This window comes from Pan paniscus, chromosome 6 (genome assembly GCF_029289425.2).
Source record: "Pan paniscus chromosome 6, NHGRI_mPanPan1-v2.0_pri, whole genome shotgun sequence".
In the NCBI taxonomy this organism is placed as follows: Eukaryota; Metazoa; Chordata; class Mammalia; order Primates; family Hominidae; genus Pan; species Pan paniscus.
In genome coordinates this window covers 90,572,729-90,594,745 of record NC_073255.2, presented here as the reverse complement: position 1 = coordinate 90,594,745, position 22,017 = coordinate 90,572,729, and the positions used below count along the sequence as shown (strand labels likewise).

The 22,017-nt window shown below is 53.8% G+C and overlaps 1 protein-coding gene across 3 annotated transcripts in view; it reads left to right on the top strand.

The window, feature by feature from the left end:
- The window catches only part of CLIP2 (CAP-Gly domain containing linker protein 2), a 116,272-nt gene that overhangs the window by 15,809 nt on the left and 78,446 nt on the right, over window positions 1–22,017 (top strand). For all 3 annotated transcript variants that reach the window (XM_034951420.3, XM_034951418.3, XM_034951419.2), the window contains exon 2: window positions 14,950–15,137. In XM_034951420.3, the coding sequence (XP_034807311.1) occupies window positions 15,017–15,137 (121 nt within the window). In that variant the 5' untranslated portion in view covers window positions 14,950–15,016. The remainder of the gene's footprint in view (window positions 1–14,949; window positions 15,138–22,017) is intronic.

Genomic DNA, 22,017 nt, shown 5'->3' with positions numbered 1-22,017 from the left:
GCAGTGCCAGGCCTTTTGACTTGCCCATTGGATGGGGCACCCTGGGTTTGCGTTTTCCTGTTCCTGGGGAGGCACAGCAGCTCTCTGTCTCTCAGCTGGTGGGTTGTGCAGCCTGGCCTCCCCCGCAAAGGCTGGTCCCATTCCTGCCCACCTGTCGTTGGGTTGCCCTCAGGTTTGTGCCCTGTGGTTGCTTTGAGTTCTCTGCTGCAGCCCCTACCTCCCCCCACCTCCCTCCCAGTGTCCCCTCTCTGTCCCAGATCAGGCCTCATTTTGTTTGTTGTTTGTTTTTGAGACGGAGTCTCACTTTGTCGCCCAGGCTGGAGTGCAATGGCACCATCTCAGCTCACTGCAACCTCTGCCTCCTGGGTTCAAGTGATTCTCCTGCCTTAGTCTCCCAAGTGGCTGGGATTACAGGCATGCGCCACCACGCCCAGCTAATTTTTCTATTTTTAGTAGAGATGGGGTTTCGCCATGTTGCCCAGGCTGGTCTTGAACTCCTGACCTCAGGTGATCCTCCTGTCTTGGCCTCCCAAAGTGCTGGGATTACAGACATGAGTCACCGCACCCGGCCACATTTTAGGGATCTGCTTCCATCTCAGCAGCCCCCAGCTGGCTTCTCTCCCTGCACCCCAACCCCCCCGCCCCTGCTGCCGGTTCACCATCATCCTCAGCTCCCAGAGCGGTCTTGCTGGTGTGCTTGTCTGATTGTGGGGGACCCCTGGCTTGGAGTCTCTCTGTGGCCCCTCATCCCCTCAGCCTGATTGCTGGGGCACGTCCAGGAGACCCTGCCTTTCTCTCATACTCTCTAGATCCCCCGCTGCCTTCCAGCCCCACCAGATCCTTGGGTGTTGGGTGGACCTGGCAGAGTGTGGTCAGTTTCCTTTGCGGGATCCCAGACCCTCTGCCCCGCAGGTGCTGCCTGCCCAGGCTCCCGGTTACGGGTCCCTTGCTCCTCTAAGAGGTGCTGTTGTGCCTGGTGCCCTAGGGCTTGTGGCATGTGGGCAGGGGCTGTGCTGAGCCTACCTCTGGGGCCTGATTGTGGGGACTGCGGGTTACACCTCAGGAAGTGTGGGCATGAGCACCCCAGCTGCTGGGACCCCCGAGGGCCCTGGAGAGAGTGGGCTCTGGTGAAGGCTGGATGTGACCCACCCCAGCCAGCAGCAGCGTCCCTGCCAAGCACCTGCCCCTCCGGGAGAGAGCCACGTCCGGGGTCTCTGCAGGCGTGCCCGCTTCCTGGCTCCTGCCTCCCTCGCCCCAGGATGAGGCTGGCCCGCCAAACCGAGATGGGCTTTCCACTGCTCTATTTGGCACCCGTCCCCCTCCGCCGGGGCCCTGATTGGCAGAGTTCCGAGGCTGCGCCCGCCACCCCCAGGCAGCTGAAATGGAAGGCGTGAAATGCAGCCGGGGCTTGTCTCTGGGAAACGGCAGCGGAGGGTGGCACAAAAGGGGGCCTGTTGGTCTGAATGCCACCCCGCCCTCGCCTGTCCGTCCTGTGCACCAGGGCCTCCAGAGAGTAGTGACAGTCCCCTTCCCGAGCAACCGGGCATACTCCTGGGGTGTCTTCTCTGCCTCACTCCCAGGAGGTGGTGACACTTGTACCCCATTTTACAGGTAATGAAACTGAGGCTCTCTCTGGGCCAAGGGCTCACAGCCACTCGGAGAAAGTCTGGGGTTTGGAGCTGGGACTGCGCCAGGCTTCCCCGCCTCCCACGTCGGCCACAGTGTGGCCAGAGGCCAATTTATCATCAAGTCCCAGCATTTTCCAAGAATCCCTCTCTCTTCCTCTGTCCCACCAGCACAGCTGAGTCACACGAGGGCAGGTGGCCTCCCCCTTCTTCCTGTTCACTATTCTCTCCTCTCCCCTTCCGGGTGCTCCTCGGGGACAGGGGGGCTGCTCCCCCTCTGCACCCTTCTCCCCCTCCCACAGCAAGGATGGCTGGGCCTGACTGAATGCCGCCTTGGTTCTTCTCTCCTGCCAGCTCTTTGGTTTCCTTTGTGAGCCGTGGCAGGCGGACGCTGTCCCCAGAGGCCAGGGGGCTCACAAATGTTATTCCAGGGCTGGGCTCGGCAGGATGGGAGGTAGGGAAGGGCCAGACCCGGGTCTGATTCCAGGACAGCCACTTAGCAGTGTGTGACTTTGAGTCCCCGAACTTCTCTGCACTCGGGAAGCTCCACCTGTCAGAGGACCTCTGCCTTGTGCAGGGGCTGGGGAGGACATGAGGCCACATTCGTGCAATGCCTGGTAGACAGTAGGTTCGTTTTTTTGTTTTTGGTTTTGTTTTGTTTTGTTTTGTTTGAGTGTCGATCTGTCGCCCAGGCCGGAGTGCAATGGCACCATCTCGGCTCACCACAACCTCCGCCTCCTGGGTTCAAGCGATTCTCCTGCCTCAGCCTCCCTAGTAGCTGGGACTACAGGTGCCCACCACCGTGCCTGGCTAATTTTTTTGTATTTTTAGTAGAGACAGGGTTTCACTCTGTTGGCCAGGCTGGTCTCAAACTCCTGACCTTGTGATCTGCCCGCCTCAGCCTCCCAAAGTTCTGGGATTACAGGCATGAGCCACCGCGCCCGGCAACAGTAGGTTCTTCATACTGGAGGCTGCTGGGGGGGTTCAGGAGGGCTGGAGGTTAATTTTGGGAGCGTTCCCTGGGAGTAGTGTTTCTGGGGATTTGTGTCCTCTGGGCGGCTGTAGGTGTGTTGCCGTGGGAATTCCAGATCATGGCTCTGTGCCAGGCACCATGGCTCAGGCTGGGTTCCCAGAGAGGAGAGAGTATGGCCCCGCCTGAAGTTGCCTGTAAGCTCCCAGGTGGCATGATGAAGACAGACAAGAACAGCATACTCTCTCCTCCTTGGCTCCACATGTGATCCTGAGGTCTCTGTGGGCCGAAGGTCCTGAGAGACTTCCTGGAGGAGGTAACATCAGGCTAGGTGTCAGTAGGTAATGCAAATAGGAGAAGTGAAGCAGGTGGGAGAAAAGACACAGGTGGCCTCTGGGAGGTGGGACAGTGTCAGGCGGGTGGTAAGGACTGCAGGGTCATCTGCAGGAGCCTCCAGTGCCAGGGACAGGGTTCTCACGCCTGATCTCTGCCTCAGAGGGGATGCTGGCTGGTTGGGAGGCCAGACCGGCTGTGTGATGACCTGTGGTGTCTGACCAGCTGGGCTGATCACCACGAGCCACTCAGACCTGAGTGCTATGTCCTAAGGAGGTGAGAATGGTGTCCTGGACTTCTCACCTCTTGGGTCAGTATCATTCATTCATTCATTCATTCATAATCTAGTTTGTTTATTTATTTATTTATTTATATTTATTTATTTTGAGATGGAGTCTCGCTTTGTTGCCCAGGCTGGAGCACGGTGGTGCGATGTCAGCTCACTGCAACCTCCGCCTTCCGGGTTCAAGCGATTCTCCTGCCTCCACCTCCCAAGTAGCTGGAACTACAGGTGTGTGCCACCACGCCCAGCTAATTTTTGTATTTTTAGTAGAGACTGGGTTTCACCACGTTGGCCGGGCTGGTCTCAAACTCCTGACCTTCAGTGATCTGCCTGCCTCGGCCATCTTTTCATGTGCTTATGGGCTGTTTATATATCTTCTTTGGTGAAATGTGTATTCAAAGTGCTGAGATTATAGGCGTGAGCCACCATGCCTGGCCCTTTTTAAAAAAATTTTTTAACTTTTTTAGAGACAGGGTCTCACTCTGTCACCCAGGCTGGAGTGTGGTAGTGTGATCACAGCTCACTGCAGCCTCAACCTCCCGGGCTGAAGCAATCCTCTCACCTTAGCCTCCCCAGTAGCTCGGACTACAGGCATGCACCACCACACCTGGCTACATTTTGTTTTTTTGTTTTTTTTTTTCTTTTTTATTGATCATTCTTGGGTGTTTCTCGCAGAGGGGGATTTGGCAGGGTCACAGGACAATAGTGGAGGGAAGGTCAGCAGATAAACAAGTGAACAAAGTTCTCTGGTTTTCCTAGGCAGAGGACCCTGCGGCCTTCCGCAGTGTTTGTGTCCCTGGGTACTTGAGATTAGGGAGTGGTGATGACTCTTAACGAACATGCTGCCTTCAAGCATCTGTTTAACAAAGCACATCTTGTACCGCCCTTAATCCATTCAACCCTGAGTGGATACAGCACATGTTTCAGAGAGCACAGGGTTGGGGGTAAGGTCACAGATCAACAGGATCCCAAGGCAGAAGAATTTTTCTTAGTACAGAACAAAATGAAAAGTCTCCCATGTCTACCTCTTTCTACACAGACACGGCAACCATCCGATTTCTCAATCTTTTCCCCACCTTTCCCCCCTTTCTATTCCACAAAACCGCCATTGTCTTCATGGCCCGTTCTCAATGAGCTGTTGAGTACACCTCCCAGATGGGGTGGTGGCCGGGCAGAGGAGCTCCTCACTTCCCAGTAGGGGCGGCCGGGCAGAAGCGCCCCTCACCTCCCGGATGGGGCGGCTGGCCGGGCGGGGGGCTGACCCCCCCCACCTCCCTCCCGGACGGGGCGGCTGGCCGGGCGGGGGGCTGACCCCCCACCTCCCTCCCGGACAGGGCGGCTGGCCGGGCAGAGGGGCTCCTCACTTCCCAGTAGGGGCGGCCGGGCAGAGGCGCCCCTCACTTCCCCGACGGGGCGGCTGGCCTGGCGGGGGGCTGACCCCCCCACCTCCCTCCCGGACGGGGCGGCTGGCCGGGCAGGGGTCTGACCCCCCCACCTCCCTCCCGGACGGGGCGGCTGGCCGGGCGGGGGCTGACCCCCCCCACCTCCCTCCCGGACGGGGCGGCTGGCCGGGCGGGGGGCTGACCCCCCCACCTCCCTCCCGGACGGGGCGGCTGGCCGGGCGGGGGGCTGACCCCCCCACCTCCCTCCCGGACGGGGCGGCTGGCCGGGCGGGGGGCTGACCCCCCCACCTCCCTCCCGGACGGGGCGGCTGGCCGGGCGGGGGGCTGACCCCCCCACCTCCCTCCTGGACGGGGCGGCTGGCCGGGCGGGGGGCTGACCCCCCCCACCTCCCTCCCGGACAGAGCGGCTGGCCGGGCAGAGGGGCTCCTCACTTCCCAGTAGGGGCGGCCGGGCAGAGGCGCCCCTCACCTCCCGGACGGGGCGGCTGGCCAGGCGGGGGGCTAACCCCCCCACCTCCCTCCCGGACGGGGCGGCTGGCCGGGCGGGGGGCTGAACCCCCCACCTCCCTCCCAGACAGAGCGGCTGGCTGGGCAGAGGGGCTCCTCACTTCCCAGTAGGGGCGGCCGGGCAGAGGCACCCCCCACCTCCTGGACAGGGCGGCTGGCTGGGCGGGGGGCTGACCCCCCCACCTCCCTCCCGGACGGGGCGGCTGGCCAGGCGGGGGGCTGATCCCCCCACCTCCCTCCCGGATGGGGCGGCTGGCCGGGCGGGGGGCTGACCCCCCCACCTCCCTCCCGGACGGGGCAGCTGGCCGGGCAGAGGGGCTCCTCACTTCCCAGTAGGGGCGGCTGGGCAGAGGCACCCCTCGCCTCCCGGACGGGGCGGCTGGCCAGGTGGGGGGCTGACCCCCCCACCTCCCTCCCGGACGAGGCGGCTGGCCGGGCAGAGGGGCTCCTCACTTCCCGGTAGGGGCGGCCGGGCAGAGGCGCCCCTCACCTCCCGGACGGGGCGGCTGGCCGGGCGGGGGGCTGATCCCCCCACCTCCCTCCTGGATGGGGCAGCTGGCCGGGCGGGGGGCTGACCCCCCCACCTCCCTCCCGGACGAGGAGGGAGGACGCTCCTCACTTCTCAGACGGGGCGGTTGCCAGGCAGAGGGTCTCCTCACTTCTCAGACAGGGCGGCCGGGCAGAGACGCTCCTCACATCCCGGACGGGGCGGCAGGGCAGAGGTGCTCCCCACATCTCAGACGATGGGCGGCCGGGCAGAGACCCTCCTCACTTCCTAGATGGGATGGCGGCCGGGCAGAGACGCTCCTCACTTTCCAGACTGGGCAGCCAGGCAGAGGGGCTCCTCACATCCCAGACGATGGGCGGTCAGGCGGAGACGCTCCTCACTTCCCAGACGGGGTGGCTGCCAGGCAGAGGCTGCAATCTCGGCACTTAGGGAGGCCAAGGCAGGCGGCTGGGAGGTGGTTGTAGCGAGCCGAGATCACGCCACTGCACTCCAGCCTGGGCGCCATTGAGCACTGAGTTAACGAGACTCCGTCTGCAATCCCGGCACCTCGGGAGGACGAGGCTGGCGGATCACTCGCGGTTAGGAGCTGGAGACCAGCCCAGCCGACGCATCGAAACCCCGTCTCCACCAAAAAAATACGAAAACCAGTCAGGCGTGGCGGCGCGCGCCTGCAATCGCAGGCACTCGGCAGGCTGAGGCAGGAGAATCGGGCAGGGAGGTTGCAGTGAGCTGAGATGGCAGCAGTACCGTCCAGCTTCGGCTCGGCATCAGAGGGAGACCGTGGAAAGAGAGGGAGAGGGGAGAGGGGAGAGGGGAGAGGGGAGAGGGGAGAGGGGGGAGGGGAGAGGGGAGAGGGGGGAGGGGGGAGGGGAGAGGGGAGAGGGGGACATTTAACTTTTCTACATTTTGTATTATTTTGTAGAGATAGATTTTCGCCATGTTGCCCAGGCTGGTCTCAAACTCCTGAGCTCCAGCAATTCACCCACCTCGGCCTCCCAAAGTGCTGGGATTACAGGTATAAGCCACTATGCCCGGCCTCTCCCATCTGAAGTGTATGGTTTGGGCCCAGCATAGTGGCTCACACCTGTAATCCCAGCACTTTGGGAGGCCAATGCAGGTGGGTCACCTGAGGTCAGGAGTTTGAGACCAACCTAGCCAACATGATGAAACCCCGTCTCTACTAAAAATTAATTGTATGGTTTGATGACTTCCAGTATAAACATAGAGTTGTGCAACTATCACCACACCCCAGTTTTAGGACATTTCTACCACCCAGAAAGTTCTCTGTGCCCATTTGCAGCCAATCTGTGTTTCCAGGCCCAGGCAACCACTAATCTGCATTCTGTGTATACGGTTTTGAAATTTCATATGAACGGATTCATACAATATGAAGTCCTTCGTGTCTAGTTTCTTCTACTTAGCAAAATGTTTTAAACATTCATCCAGCCGGGCATGGTGGCTCACGCCTGTAATCCCAGCACTTTGGGAGGCTGAGGTGGGTGGATCACCTGAGGTCAGGAGTTCGAGACCAGCCTGGTCAACATAGTGAAACCCTGTCTCTACTAAAAATACAAAAATTAGCCGGGCGTGGTGGCACACACCTGTAGTTCCAGCTACTTGGGAGGTGGAGACAGGAGAATCGCTTGAACCCGGGAGAATCGCTTGAACCTGGGTGACAGAGCGAGACTCCATCTCAAAAAAAAAAAAAGCATTCATCTATGTTGCACATATCAGTAGTTCTTTATTGCTAAGAAGTATTCTATTATATAAATATACCACTTTGGGCCAGGCATGGTGGCTCATACCTTTAATCCCAGCACTTTGGGAGGCTGAGGTGGGGGGAATTGCTTGAGTCCAGGAGTTCAAGACCAGCTTGGGCAATATGGCAAGACCCTGTCTCTACAACAACAACAACAACAACAAAAAGTTCAGCCAGGCGTGATGGCGCATGCCTGTAGTCCTCTACTGGGGAGGCTGAGGTGGGAGGATTCCTTGAGCCCAGGAGGTCGAGGCTGCAGTGAGCCATGATCATGCCACCACACTCCAGCCTGGGTGACAGAGACCTGTCTCTGTTCTAAAATAAAAATGAAGACTGGTCATGGCGGCTCAATCCTGTAATCTCAGCACTTTGGTAGGCTGAGGCAGGAGGATCCTTTGAGTCCAGGAGTTCGAGACTAGCTTTGGCAACATAGTGAGACTCCAGCTGCAAAAAATAAAAAGTTAGCTGGGCATGGTAGCACTCGCCTTTGGTCCCAGCTACCCAGGAAGCTGAGGTGGGAGGATCACTTGAGCCCAGGAACTTCCAGGCTGCAGTGAACCATGATTGCACCACTACACTCAGCCTGGGTGACAGAGTGAGACCCTGTCTCAAAAATAAAAATAAAATTAAAATGAAAAACAGCTGCCCTACTTTTGTTTGTACATGCACTGGTTGATGGAGATTTTACTTTTGGGCTGTTATGAGTAAAGCTGGTATGAACACTTGTTTATAAAACTTTCTATGGACACATGTTTTTGCTTCTCTTAGGTGGTTGGGTTATATGGGAGGTGTATTTTTAACTTTCTTTTTTTTTTTTTTGAGACAAGGTCTCACTTTGTCATCCAGGCTAGAGTGCAGTGGCACAGTCTTGGCTCACTGCAACCTCTGCCTCCTGGGTTCAAGCGATTCTTGTGCCTCAGCCTCCCAGGTAGTTGGGACCACAGGCACACGCCACCATGCCCTGCTAATTGTTTTTGGATTTTTGGTAGAGATGGGGTTTCGCCATGTTGCCCAGGCTGGTCTCCAACTCCTGGGCTCAAGCTATCTGCCTGCCTCGAGCTCCTATTTTTAACTTTTTTTTTTTTTTTTGAGATGGAGTCTTGCTCTGTTGCCCAGGCTGGAGTGCAGTGGTGCGATCTCAGCTCACTGCAAGCTCCGCCCCCTGGGTTCACGCCATTCTCCTGCCTCAGCCTCCCGAGTAGCTGGGACTACAGGTGTCTGCCACCACGCTCGGCTAATTTTTTGTATTTTTAGTAGAGATGGGGTTTCACCGTGTTAGCCAGAATGGTCTCGATTTCCTGAACTTGTGATCTGCCCGCGTCAGCCTCCCAAAGTGCTGGGATTACAGGCATGAGCCACTGCACTCGGCCACTATTTTTAACTTTTTAAGAAACTGCCCAACTGTTTTCCGAAGTGATTGTACCATTTTTTATTTCCACCAACACTACGAGCATTTCAGTTGTTCTGCATCCTCATCAGCACTTGGTATTGTCAGCTTTTCAAATTTTTAGCCATTCCCCTTGATGGGAAGTGGTATCTCTTGTTTTGATCTGTATTGCCTGGATGAGTAATGATGTTAGTCATCTTTTCATGTGCTTATGGGCTGTTTGTATATCTTCTTCGGTGAAATGTGTATTCAAACCTTTCACCCATTTTTAATTGGGTTGTTGTCTTCTTAGCAAGTTGCAGAGTTCATTATGTTTCCTGAATACCAGCCCTGGCTGGGCGTGGTGGCTCACACCTGTAACCCCAGCACTTCCAGAGGCAGAGGCAGGAGGATTGCTTGAGCCCAGGAATTTGAGACCAGCCTGGGCAACGTAGCTAGACCCAGTCTCTACAAAAAATAAAAAACAATTAGCCAGGCATGGTAGGGTGCACCTGTAGTCCTAGCTATCCAGGAGGCTGAGACAGGAGGATTGCTTGAGCCCAGGAGTTGGAGGCTGCAGTGAGCTATGATCATGTCACTGCACTCCAGCCTGGGCGATAGAGCAAGACCACATCTCAAGAATAAAAAAAAAAAAAAGAAAGAAAGAAAAAGAAAAGAATGCAAGTCGGGCCAGGCATGATGGCTTACACCTGTAATCTCAGCACTTTGGGAGGCCGAGGCAGGTGGATCATTTGAGGTCAAGAGTTCAAGACCAGCCTGGCCAACATGGTGAAACTCCATCTCTACTAAAAATACAAAAATTAGCCAATGTGGTGGCAATGGGATGCCTGTAGTCCCAGCTACTTGGGAGGCTGAAACAGGAGAATCACTTGAACCTGGGAGGCGGAGGTTGCAGTGAGCTGAGATTGCACCACCTGGGTGACAGAGCAAGACTCCGTCTCCAAATAAATAAATAAATAAAAGAATGAAAGTTTGTTATTAGATACGATTTATAGCTGTTTTCTCTGTGGGAGGGATTTTGGGCAGAGAAGAGGCCCTGGCGGGGGGGCGGGGGTCAGGAGGCGGAGGGAGTTCCTTGCACCTCACTTGAGTCTCAGCAATGCTCTCTCTTCTCTGCATCTGGAATTCCTAGGTGAGAGGGTCCCCCAGCTGAGCCACGGGAGCAGGAGGCTCATTCGGTCACCCTCAAGGTGGGATATTTACTGTCACCAGAGACCATCCCCACTCACCTTTGCTGGCATTGGAAATGCTGACCCAGCCTAACCAAGCTCTCAGAGAGCTGTGCCCAAAGCTCACAGTCCGGCTCCCTCATTGAACAAGCCACCAGGAGGGCCAGGTTCTGAGGACGAAGGGAGCAGCCTTGCACCCCAGCATGATTGACTCCCGGCCCCCAGAATTCCTGGGGCACCAGGGGCGTTGGAATGTTGGATTTAGCAGGCCCTGAGGGCCAGGGCTGGCAGGCATGCCCAATGCTCTCGTGGGTGCACCCTGGCATGTCAGCTCCACTGCTGTGTGCCTGGGGGCAGCTTGTTTTCCTCTGCTCTTAAAGCTGCCAGTCTGAGGGAGGAAGTGATCCTTCACTCGGATGTGCCAGGACAGGTAGTGGCATTGCTGACTCATCGGATGTCCTCACGCACATTCCTGACGCGAGCATTGTGGGTTGGCATCTGTATTCATCAGAATTTTTTTGGAAATGCAAATGACATTGTCCCTCAAATAGGTTTAGGAAAAAAAAAAGGCCAGGTACAGTGGCACACGCCTGTAATCCCAGCACTTTGGGAGGCTGAGGTGGGAGGATTGCTTTACCCCAGGAGTTTGGAACCAGCCTGGGCAACATAGTGAGACCCGTCTCTACAAAAAACTTGTAAACTTAGCCGGGGCAGGGGGTGGTGGTGGTGGCATGCACCTGTGGTCCCAGCTACTTGGGAGCCTGGCAGGTTGAGGCTGCAATGAGCTGAAATTGTACCACTGCACTCCAGCCTCCAGCTGGAGTGGCTCACGCCTGTAATTCCAGCACTTTGGGAGGCCGAGGGGGGCAGATCATGAGGTCAGGAGATTGAGACCATCCTGGCTAACATGGTGAAACCCCGTCTCTACTAAAAAATATAAAAAATTAGCCAGGTGTGGTGGCAGGTGCCTGTAATCCCAGCTACTCGGGAGGCTGAGGCAGGAGAATGGCATGAACCCGGAAGGCAGAGCTTGCAGTGAGCCGAGATTGCGCCACTGCACTCCAGCCTGGGCGACAGAGTGAGACTCCATCTCAAAAAAAAAAAAAAAAAAAAAAAAAAAAAAAATGAAGAGCCCAAGTGGCCAGCTTCAGGCTCAGCTGGATCTAGGCCCTCCTGGGGACTCAGCTGTGCTGTCTCTGTGTTGGCACCGTTCCCTGGCAGGCTCTCCCATGCGGTAACCAGGATGGCCCCTGCAGCTTCTGGCTTCCATCCTACACCCAGGCAGCCCCAGAGCAGGGAGAATTCTTCCTAAAGGTTTCAGCCACAGCCCAGGCCCTGAGACGCCTCACCTGATCTTCTCTGATGGCCAGGCCTGCATTATGCATCCCCTCTAGGAGTGGGAATCGGGTCAACCCACATAAGTCATATGAACCAAGGATGGGGAAAATGTAGGCTGGGAGCAGTGGCTCATGCCTGTAATCCCAGCACTTTGGGAAGCCGAGGCGGTAGAATTGCCTGAGGTCAGCAGTTTGAGACCAGGCTGGCCAAGATGGCAGAAACCCCCTCTCTACTAAAATACAAAAATTAGCCGGGCCTGGTGGCGGGTGCCTGTAGTCTGACTTACTCAGAGGCTGAGGCAGAAGAATTGCTTGAAACCAGGAGATGGAGGTTGCAGTGAGCCAAGATTGTGCCACTGCACTCCAGCCTGGGTGTCAAAGTGACTCTGTCTCAAAAAAAAAAAAAAAATGGGGAAAAGGGACCAGGTGCGGTGGCTCATGCCTGTAATCCCTGCATTGTGGGAGGCAGAGGTGGGAGGATCACTTAAGGTCAGGCGTTCAAGACCAGCCTGGCCAACATAGTGAAACCCCACGTCTACAAAAAATACAAAAATTAGCCAGGGATGGTGGCAGTTATCTGTAGTCCCAGCTACTCAGGGGACTGAGGCAAGAGAATCGCTTGAACCCAGGAGGCAGAGGTTGCAGTGAGCTGAGATCATGACACTGCACTCCAGCCTGGGCAACAGAGTAAAACCCTGTCTCTAAAAATAATAATAATAACAAAATGAGTGAAGAAAAGGTTTCTTCAAAATCTGTGACCACAGATATGGCTGGACAGACAAGGGCATCTCCTGTATCAGAGATTTCCTGTGTTTCCGAGGTCCAGACATGAGGATGCTTTTGCCTGGAATCCTCCATCCGACTATGGTGCTCTGAATTTTCTCTCCCCATTGGACGGTGCTCCCCAGGGCAGAGGCCGAGTCCTGCCTGCAGCTCTGGGGCAGAGATGGGGCCTGGCTCATGGTGAGCCTTCTGGAAACATTGGGTGCAGGAAAGTTTGCGAGTATAGGATAGTGGGGAAGAGGCCTGGGGGTGGGGGGCTTGTCCACCCCTCCGGCCCCCTGCAGCCAGTCCCATCTTGCTGCCCCCTGACCCCCTAAACAGATAGCATCATGCCTGGAGGCTTTGCTCCTCTCCAGAGTCCCTTTTGTAAAGCGCTGGTGCTCCTATAAGCTCTTCTGTGCTTCATCGTAAGGACACAAAGCTGGCCGGGCGTAGTGGCTCACGCCTGTAATCCCAGCACTTTGGGAGGCGAGGCGGGAGGATCACTTGAGGTCAGGAGTTTGAGAGCAGCCTGGCCAACATGGCAAAACCCTGTCTCTACTAAAAATACAAAAATTAGCCAGGCGTGGTGACAGGTGCCTGTAATCCCAGCTACTTGGGAGGCTGAGGCAGGAGAATGGCTTGAACCTGGGAGGTGGAGGTTGCAGTGAGCCGAGATGCTGTCACTGCACTGTAGCCTGGGCGAGAGAGCGAGAGTCCGTCACAAAAATACATTTAAAAAAATAATAAAGACACAAAGCTTTTGATTCTGAGGTTACTGTACTAGCAAGCATCACACACTTTTTTTTTTGCCATGATTAATATGTAATCTTTGCTTTTAGCCCTTTTAAAAATATTTTGTTTTTATTATTTGTAGAGAACAGGGTCTCACTATGTTGCCCAGGTGGGTCTTGAGTTCCTGGGCTCAAGTGATCCTCCTGCCTTGGCCCCCCAAAGTGCTGGGATTACAGACATGAGCTACCACACCTGGCCCTTGTTTTTTCTTTTTTTGTTTTCTTTCTTTTTTCTTTTTTTTTGAGATGGAGCCTCACTCTGTTGCCCAGGCTGGAGTGCAGTGGTGCGATCTCGGCTCACTGCAGCCTCCTCCTCCTGGGTTCAAGTGATTCTCCTGCCTCAGCCTCCTGAGTAGCTGGGATTACAGGTGCCCGCCAACATGCCCAGCTAATTTTTGTATTTTTAGCAGAGTTGGGGTTTCCGCCACGTTGGCCAGGCTGGTCTCAAACTCCTGACCTCAGGTGATCCGCCCACCTCAGCCTCTCAAGGTGTTGGGATTACAGGCGTGAGCCACCTCTCCCAGCCCTTTTTTTTTTTTTTTTTAAATTTTAAATTCTGGGATACATGTGCAGGATGTGCAGGTTTGTTACATAGGTAAACGTGTGCCATGGTGGTTTGCTGCACCTATCAACCCATCACCTAGGTATTAAGCCCAGCATGCATTAGCTATTTTTCCTGATGCTCTCCCTCCCCCCGTCCCCACAACAGGCCCCATTGTGTTGTTCCCCTCCCTGTGTCCATGTGTTCTCATTGTCCAGCTCCAACTTACAAGTGAGAACATGCGGTGTTTGGTTTTCTTTTCCTGTGTTAGTTTGCTGAGGATAATGGCTTCCAACTCCATCCATGTCCCTGCAAAGGACATCATCTTGTTCTATTTTACGACTGCATTTTTTTGTTTTTGTTTTTGTTTTTGTTTTGAGACAGAGTCTTGCTCTGTCACCCAGGCTGGAGTGCAGTGGTGCCGTCATAGCTCACTGCAGCCTCGGCCTCTCAGGCCCACAAGTAGCTGGGACTACAGGCATGCGCCACCACGCCTGGCTAATTTTTTATTTTTTATTTTCTGTAGCGACAAAGTCTTGCTACGCTACCAAGGCTGGTTTTGAACTCCTGGCCTCAAGCAATCCTCCCACCTTGGCCTCCCAAAGTGTTAGGATTACAGGTGTGAGCCACTGCCCCCAGCCCTTTTAGGGCTTTTTTTTCTTTTTCTTTTGAGACAAGAGTCTCACTCTGTTGTCCAGGCTGGAGTGCAGCAGCGTGACCTCGGCTTACTGCAACCACCGCCTCCTGGGTTCAAGTGATTCTTGTGCCTCAACCTCCCAAGTAGCTGGGACTACAGGCATGTGCTACTAAGCCTGGCTAATTTTTGTATTTTTAGTAGACACAGGGTTTCACCATGTTGGCCAGCCTGGTCTTGAACTCCTGACCTCAAGTGATCCACTCGCCTCAGCCTCCCAAAGTGCTGGGATTACAGGCATGAGCCACTGCACCTGGCCCCTTTTAGGGCTTTTAATGACCATAGTCAGCATGCAGCTCACGCTTTGAAAAGGTTTTACTCTGTCACCCAGGCTGGAGTGCCCTGGAGCTCAGTGCAGCCTCAAACTCCTGGGCTCAAGCGATCCACCAGCCTCAGCCTCCCAGAGTGCTGGGATGACAGGCCACTGTACCCAGTCTAAAAGTGGTCTTTGTTGCAAACAGTTTGATGGATGCTCTTGGGATAGAAGATGAAACATCTTTCAATTGTAATAAATTTCTGCAACCAAATAAATAAAGACACAAAGCTTTAATGGTGGGAAGGCAGGCAGAGGTCGTGGCTAGATGACGGCCTGGTGTGGAGTTGAGGCAGGTAACTGCACACCAGGATATAAGAGGGTAAGGCAATAGCCTCTCTGTGTGTTTGTCCTGCCCATGCAGTAGAGGGGGTGCGTGCTGGGATGGTGAGTCTGAGAGCGGGAATCTGGCCTGTGCGGCAACGGGAGCAGTGAGCTGATAGGTTAAATCGGGTGTTGCCTCGTCCAGCCCACCTCAGGAGGGATGTGTGTTGCTCGATGGCCCTTGAGGGTCTGGGGGCCATTGGGAAGTGATGATGTGATCTCTCCTGTCTCTGCCCGCAGGTGAGTGAAGATGGCAGAGAGGACGTGACCAGCACTCACCCTTGTCCACCTGCCCAGTGGCACCGCCATGCAGAAGCCCAGCGGCCTGAAGCCCCCCGGCCGTGGGGGGAAGCACTCCAGCCCCATGGGCCGGACATCTACTGGGTCAGCTTCATCCTCGGCGGCGGTGGCCACTAGCTCCAAGGAAGGTACGTGGCACACCAAGGATGGGGGATGAGGGGACTGGCTACATGGGATGAGTGTTCTTCTGGAAGAGCCCCAGGAGCACAGGCCACTCTGTGACCAATTTGATGGGGGACGCTGAGTGTCATGAGCTCCTGTAATGGGGCCTGATCACCACTGGGAGGTTGGCAGAGGTTTCCCCAGGGAGGGGACATGGGCGCTGAGGTCTGGAGGGTGAATAGGTGATTCACTAGCTGAAGAGGAAAGGGGCCGGGTACGGTGGCTCACGCCTGTAATCCCAGCACTTTGGGAGGCTGAGGCAGCTGGATCACTGGAGGTCAAGAGTTCGAGACCGAAACCAGCCTGGCCAACTTGGTGAAACCCTATCTCTACTAAAAATACAAAAATTAGCCAGGCGTGGTGGCAGGTGCCTGTAATCCCAGCTACTCGAGAGGCTGAGAGAGGAGAATCGCCTGGGCAACAGAGTGAGACTCTGTCTCAAAAATAAAAAAAAAAAGAGGGAAGAGTATTCCAAGTAGAGGGAACAGCACATGCAAATGCTCAGAGGCAGAAAGGAGCGTCATGCATACAGAAGAGGGAGAGAGCATGGGTGCGGCTGGGGCAGTCTGCTGCAATGCAGGTAGACCTGGGTGACTTGGAGGTGTGCGGGGAGTTTCATTTTCATCCTAATAATGAGAGCTACGGGAGGGTTTAAACCAAGATGAGTATGATGGAAGGAACTAGCAGCAATTTCTTACCTATTCTCTGCAGTTTAAAAAACTGTAATTGAGCTGGGCATGGAGGCTCATGCCTGTAATCTCAGCACTTTGGGAGGCCGAGGTGGAAGGATCACTTGAGGTCAGGAGTTCAAGACCAGCCTGGGCAACATGGTAAAACCCTGTCTCTGCTAAAAATACAAAAATTAGTCGGGCGTGGTGGCGGGCGCCTATAGTCCCAGCTACTTGGGAGGCTAAGGCAGGAAAATCGTTTGAACTCAAGAGGAGGAGGTTGCAATGAGCCGAGATCACACCACTGCACTCCAGCCTGGGCTACAAGAGTGAAACTCCATTTAAAAAAAAAAAAGACGATCATTTGTTACTTATCACTTTGATAAATGATGCTGTGATTAACATCTTTGTGCACAAAGCCTGGCTTTGATGATACTCCAGCCAGCAAGATAGGTCACTGCCCATCTTATCTGATTGGTACAAAGTTTGGAGAGACAAACACAGCTGGGGCCAGACTGGACAACCTGGGTCCTGGGGAAGGGGGTCAAGGAAAGTTTGAGCCAAAATCATGGGCAGTTGGCAGGACAGGGTCCCTGGCAGAGCCAAATGGGCAGCGTGAAAGGGCGAGGAAGCTGCAGGGTGAGGCCCGTCGGCAGAAGCCCATGGGAAAGGCCTGCCCAGTGCAGCCTTGTGAAGGCCCAGGCTCTGCTCTAGGGTGGCAAATCCTCTCCAGCAGTGAGAAGCCAGACAAGAGAAAATTCGGAGGATGAGGTGGGGTAGGGAAGAGGTGTTCCACGTGGAGGGAATGGGTGATGCAAAGGCCCTGAGGCTGGAATGAATTTGATTTGTTAAGAAAGAAAAAGGCCGGGGACGGTGGCTCATGCCTGTAATCCCAGCACTATGGGAGGCCAACGCTGGAGGATCACCTAGGTCAGGAGTTCGAGACCAGCCTGGCCAACATGGTGAAAACCTGTCTCTACTAAAAATACAAAAATTAGCTGGATGTGGTAGCACCTGTAATCCTAGCTACATGGGAGGCCGAGGCATGAGAATCGGTTGGACTTAGGAGGCGGAGGCTACAGTGAGCCGAGATCATGCCACTGTACTCCAGCCTGGGCAACAGAACAAGACTCTGTCAAAAAATAAAATAAAGAAAGAAAGAGAAGCCAGCATGGTGGCTCATGCCTGTAATCCAGCACTTTGGGAGGCTGAGGCCAGAGGATCACTTGAGCCTAGGAGTTCCAGACCAGCCTGGGGAACATAGTGAGACCCCAGCTCTACAAAAAAAAATTTTTTAATTAGCCAGGCATGGTAGTGTGTGCCTGTAGTCCCAAGTACTCAGGAGGGTGAGGCAGGAGGATTGCTTGAGCCCAGGGGTTGGAGGCTGCAGTGAGCCATGATCACACCACTGCACTCCAGCCTGAGTGACAGAGTGAGACCCTAAAAAAAAAAGAGAGAAAGAAGAAAAGTCTGGATGGAGAGGAGTGTGAAAAGAGGTTAGGGAGGGCAGCCAGGACAGATCTGAAGGACACAGGGTTTGGGTTTGTTTTAAGAGTGGTGGGGGCTGGGCACAGTGACTCAAGTTTGTAATCCCAGCTCTTTGGGAGGCTGAGGCGGGAGGATCACTTGAGGTTAGGAGACCAGCCTGGCCAACATGATGAAACCCTGTCTCTACTAAAAATACAAAAATTAGCTGTAATCCCAGCTACTCGAGAGGCTGAGGCAGGAGAATTGCTTGAACCCGGGAGGCGGAGTTTGCAGTGAACTGAGATTGCGCCACTGCACTCCAGCCTGGGCAATAGAGTGAGACTCCATCTCAAAAAAAAAAAAAAAAAGAAAAAGGAAAAAGAGCAGTGGGGGCCGGGCACAGTGACTCAAGCCTGTAATCCCAGCACTTTGGGAGGCTGAGGCAGGAGGATCGCTTGAGCAGTAGAGTTTGAGTCCAGCCTGAGCAACACAGCAAGACCTCTCGTCTCTACTAAAAAAAAAAATTAGGCACGGTGGTGTATACCTGTGGTCCCAGTTACTTGGCAGCCTGAAGTAGGAGATCCGCTTGAGCCCAGGAGGTCGAGGCTGCGGTGAGTTTTGATCACACCACTGCACTCCAACCTGGGTGACCCAGCGAGACCCTGACTCAAAAACAAAACAAAAAAAGGATGGTGGGAGCGGCTGGAGGATACCAATGGAAGAGTGATGGGACCTTGTTCACATCCCTTGGGCCACTGTGCAGAGAACAGATTGTAGGGTTAAGAGCCAGGTGGGGATACCAGTGAGGAGGCTGTGGTTATCCGGGGGAGGGAAGGGCTCATTACCATGAGTGGGCAATCAGGGAAGACTTCCTGGAAGAAGCGTGAATGAGCTCAGCCTTGATAATGGGGGCAGGGCAGTGGGTGGAGTTTGAAAATGAGAAGAGGAGGAGGAGGAAGGACCTGCAGACAGTGGGGGAAGGGCGTGAGTGAAGGCACCCAGTGGGCTGAGCTTGGTCCAGTGAGGAGTGAGGCTGTGTAACCTAATGGCTAGAGAAGGGCACCCGCCCAGCCCAACCCTGGGGCTGGGGCATGGCGTGCAGCGAGAGAGTCTTATTGAACCTTCTGGGTACTTTCCCCTTTGTTCCTCCCCGATCTAGAGAGGCTCAAATTCTTGCTGTGATCCAGCTCTCATGCCCCTCCTAGCCCTGCTCCTGCTGTGTGACCCTGGGAGAGTGACCTAACCTCTCTGAGCCACAAATGGGATAATAGCATCTCCCTAATGGGATCAAGCGAGTTAATGAACATGGAGTGCCTGCAGGTAGAAAACTCATTAAAGATTAATTTCTTTTCCTTTCACCCATCCATCATCTCATTACAGGAAAATTTGAAAGTGATAAAAGAAAAAAACGTTCATTATCCTTTAACCTTCTCCCTTCCCCCTTACCACTTAACCTCATCACTGCACAGCCTAACCAGGATTCCGTGAAGGATGGACCATGTTTATCGTGGTCCCACAGGATTCTAACAGAGCTGAGCATTTCCTATTGCCGACGTTGGCAGTTCCTGAGTTTTAGCCATTGTCATGTTGCAGCGCAATTACTTTATTTTATTTATTATTATTATTATTATTATTGAGATACAGTCTCGCTCTGTCACCCAGGCTGGAGTGCAGTGGCGCTATCTCGGCTCACTGCAACCTCCACCTCCCGGGTTCAAGTGATTCTCTGTCTCAGCCTCCCAAGTAGCTGGGATTACAGGCGCCCGCCACCACGCCAGGCTAATTTTTTGTATTTTTAGTAGAGACAAGGTTTCATCATCTTGGCCAGGCTGGTCTTGAACTCCTGACCTTGTGATCCCCCCGCCTTGGCCCCCCAAAGTGCTGGGATTATAGGTGTGAGCCACCCGCCTGGCCTTTATTTTATTTTTATTTTTTAATAAAAAATAAGCGTGCAGTGTTTATAAAGTCTGCAGTAGTGTACAGTCATCAGTCATGTCCTAGACCTTCACATTCACTCACTTACTCACCTAGAGCCGCTTCCAGACGTGCAAACTCCATTCGTGTTAAGTGCCCCAGACAGGTGTACCCTTTTTTCTTTTCTTTTTTATTTTTATTATTTTATTCTATTTTTCCTTTTTTTTTTTTTGAGACAGAGTCTTGCTGGAGTGTAGTGGCACGATCTCACGATCTCAGCTCATTGCAACCTCTGCCTCCTGGGTTCAAGCGATTCTTCTGCCTCAGCCTCCTGAGTAGCTGGGACTACAGGCGTGTGCAACAACACCGACCAATTTTTGTATTTTTTGGAGAGACGGCGTTTCACCATGTTGGCCAGGCTGGTCTCGAACTCCTGACCTCAAGTGATCCACTGGCCTCGGCCTGCTAAAGTGCTGGGATTACAGGCGTGAGCCACTGTGACCGGCCTCCATTTTTTAATCTTCTTTTTTTTTTAACAGACAGGATCTTGGCCAGGTGCTCATGCCTGTAATCGCAGCCCTTTGGGAGGCCAAGGCAGGCAGATCACCTGAGGTCAGGAGTTCGAGACCAGCCTGGGCAACATGGCGAAACCCCATCTCTACTAAAAATACAAAAAAATTAGCCTGGCATGGTGGTGGATGCCTGTAATCCCAGCTACCCAAGAGGCAGAGGTTTCAGTGAGCCGAGACCACACCACTGCACTCCAGCCCGGGCAACAGAGTGAGACTCTGTCTCAAAAAACAAACAGACAGGAGACAGGATCTCATTATATTGACCAGGATGCACCTCCTGGCCTCAAGCAATCCATCCTCGCACCTTGACCTCCCAAAATTCTGGAATTACAGGCGTGAGCCACTACACCTGACCCATTGTTTATCTTTGTTTTTTGCTGTTGTTGTTTGTTTTTTTGAGATGGAGTCTCGCTCTGTCACCAGGCTCAAGTGCAGTGGCACAATCTTGGCTCACTGCAACCTTCGACTCCCTGGTTCAGGCGATTCTCCTGCCTCAGCCTCCCAAGTAGCTGGGATTACAGGCACACGCCACCACACCCAGCTGATTTTTGTATTTTTAATAGAGATGGGATTTCACCATGTTAGCCAGGCTGGTTTTGATCTTCTGACCTTGTGATCCACCTGCTTCGGCCTTCCAAAGTGCTGGGATTACAGGTATGAGCCACCGCGCCTGGCCCGTTTATCTTTTAAACCTTATTTTTACTGTACCTTTTCTATGTTTAGCTATGTTTTATTTATTTATTTATTTATTTATTTATTTATTTATTTATTTATTTGAGATAGGGTCTCGTTCTGTTGCCCAGGCTGGAGTGCAGTGGCGTAATCATAGCTCACTGCAGCCTCGACCTCCTGGGCTCATGCGATCCTCTTGCCTTGGCCTCCTAAGTAGCTGGGACCATAGGCAGGTGCCACCATGCCTGGCTAACTTATAAATTTTTTGTAGAAATGGAGTCTTGCATTTGTTGTCCTCATTGGTCATGAACTCTTGGGCTCAAGCGATCCTCCCACCTCGGCCTACCGAAGGGCGTGAGCCACCATGGCTGGCCTAGATATCTTTTTTTTTCTTTTCTTTTCTTTTCTTTTTTCTTTTTTGAGATAGAGTTTTACTCCATCGCCCAGGCTGTAGTGCAGTGGCATGATCTCGGCTCACTGCAACCTCCGCCTCCTGGGTTCAAGCAATTCCCCTGCCTCAGCCTCCTGAGTAGCTGGGATTACAGGCACCCATCACCATACCTGGCTAATTTTGTATTTTTAGTAGAGACGGGGTTTCACCATGTTGGCCAGGCTGGTCTCCAACTCCTGACCTCAGGTAATCTGCCTGCCTCGGCCTCCCAAAGTGCTGGGATCACAGGCGTGAGCCACTGCGCCTGGCCCTGGCCTAGATATCTTATGTTCAGATGTACAAACACTTCCCCTTGTGTTACAATTGCCTTCAGCATTGAGTACTGTAACATGCTAAACAGGTTTGTAGCCTAGGAGCAGTGGACTAGACCATATAGGTTTGTGTAAGTACACTCTGTGATGTTCACAGGACAACAAAATCGCCTAATGATGCATTTCTCAGATGGTATCCCCGTCATTAAGTGATGCATGACTGTATTTCCTTCCAGTCTTTTTTCCTATTACACAAGTTGTTGTTTTATTTATTATTTATTTTTATTTTTTGAGATGGAATCTCGCTCTTTCGCCCAGGCTGGAGTGCAGTGGCACGATCTCTGCAACTTCTGCCCCCTGGGTTCAAGCGATTCTTCTGCCTCAGCCTCCCAAGTAGCTGGGATTACAGGTGGCCGTCACCATGCCCGGCTAATTTTGTATTTTTAGTGGAGACAGAGTTTCGCCATGTTGGTCAGGCTGGTCTCAAACTCCTGACCTCAGGTGATCCTCCCGCCTCGGCCTCCCAAAGTGCCGGGATTCCAGGTGTGAGCCCCCGTTCCTGGCCACAAGTTGTTTTAAACAGCTAGATTGTGCATTCTACTTTTTCTCGTCTTGTTGCATCCTATGGGAAGCACCTCCCTGTGCTACTGCGATATCACCTGCTGTCATTTGAATGGTTCCCTGGAGGGAACGGACTGTAGTGTGGTGTGTGGCGTGCCACCTGCTTTCTAGTCACATTGCTCGGCGGTCTGGGGATGGGGGCAAGGACTGGGTGGTCAGACTGCCTTGGGCCTCCACCCTCAAAGCTGTCCCAGAGAGAGAAAGTGTCCCTCCGAGAATCCCTAATTGAC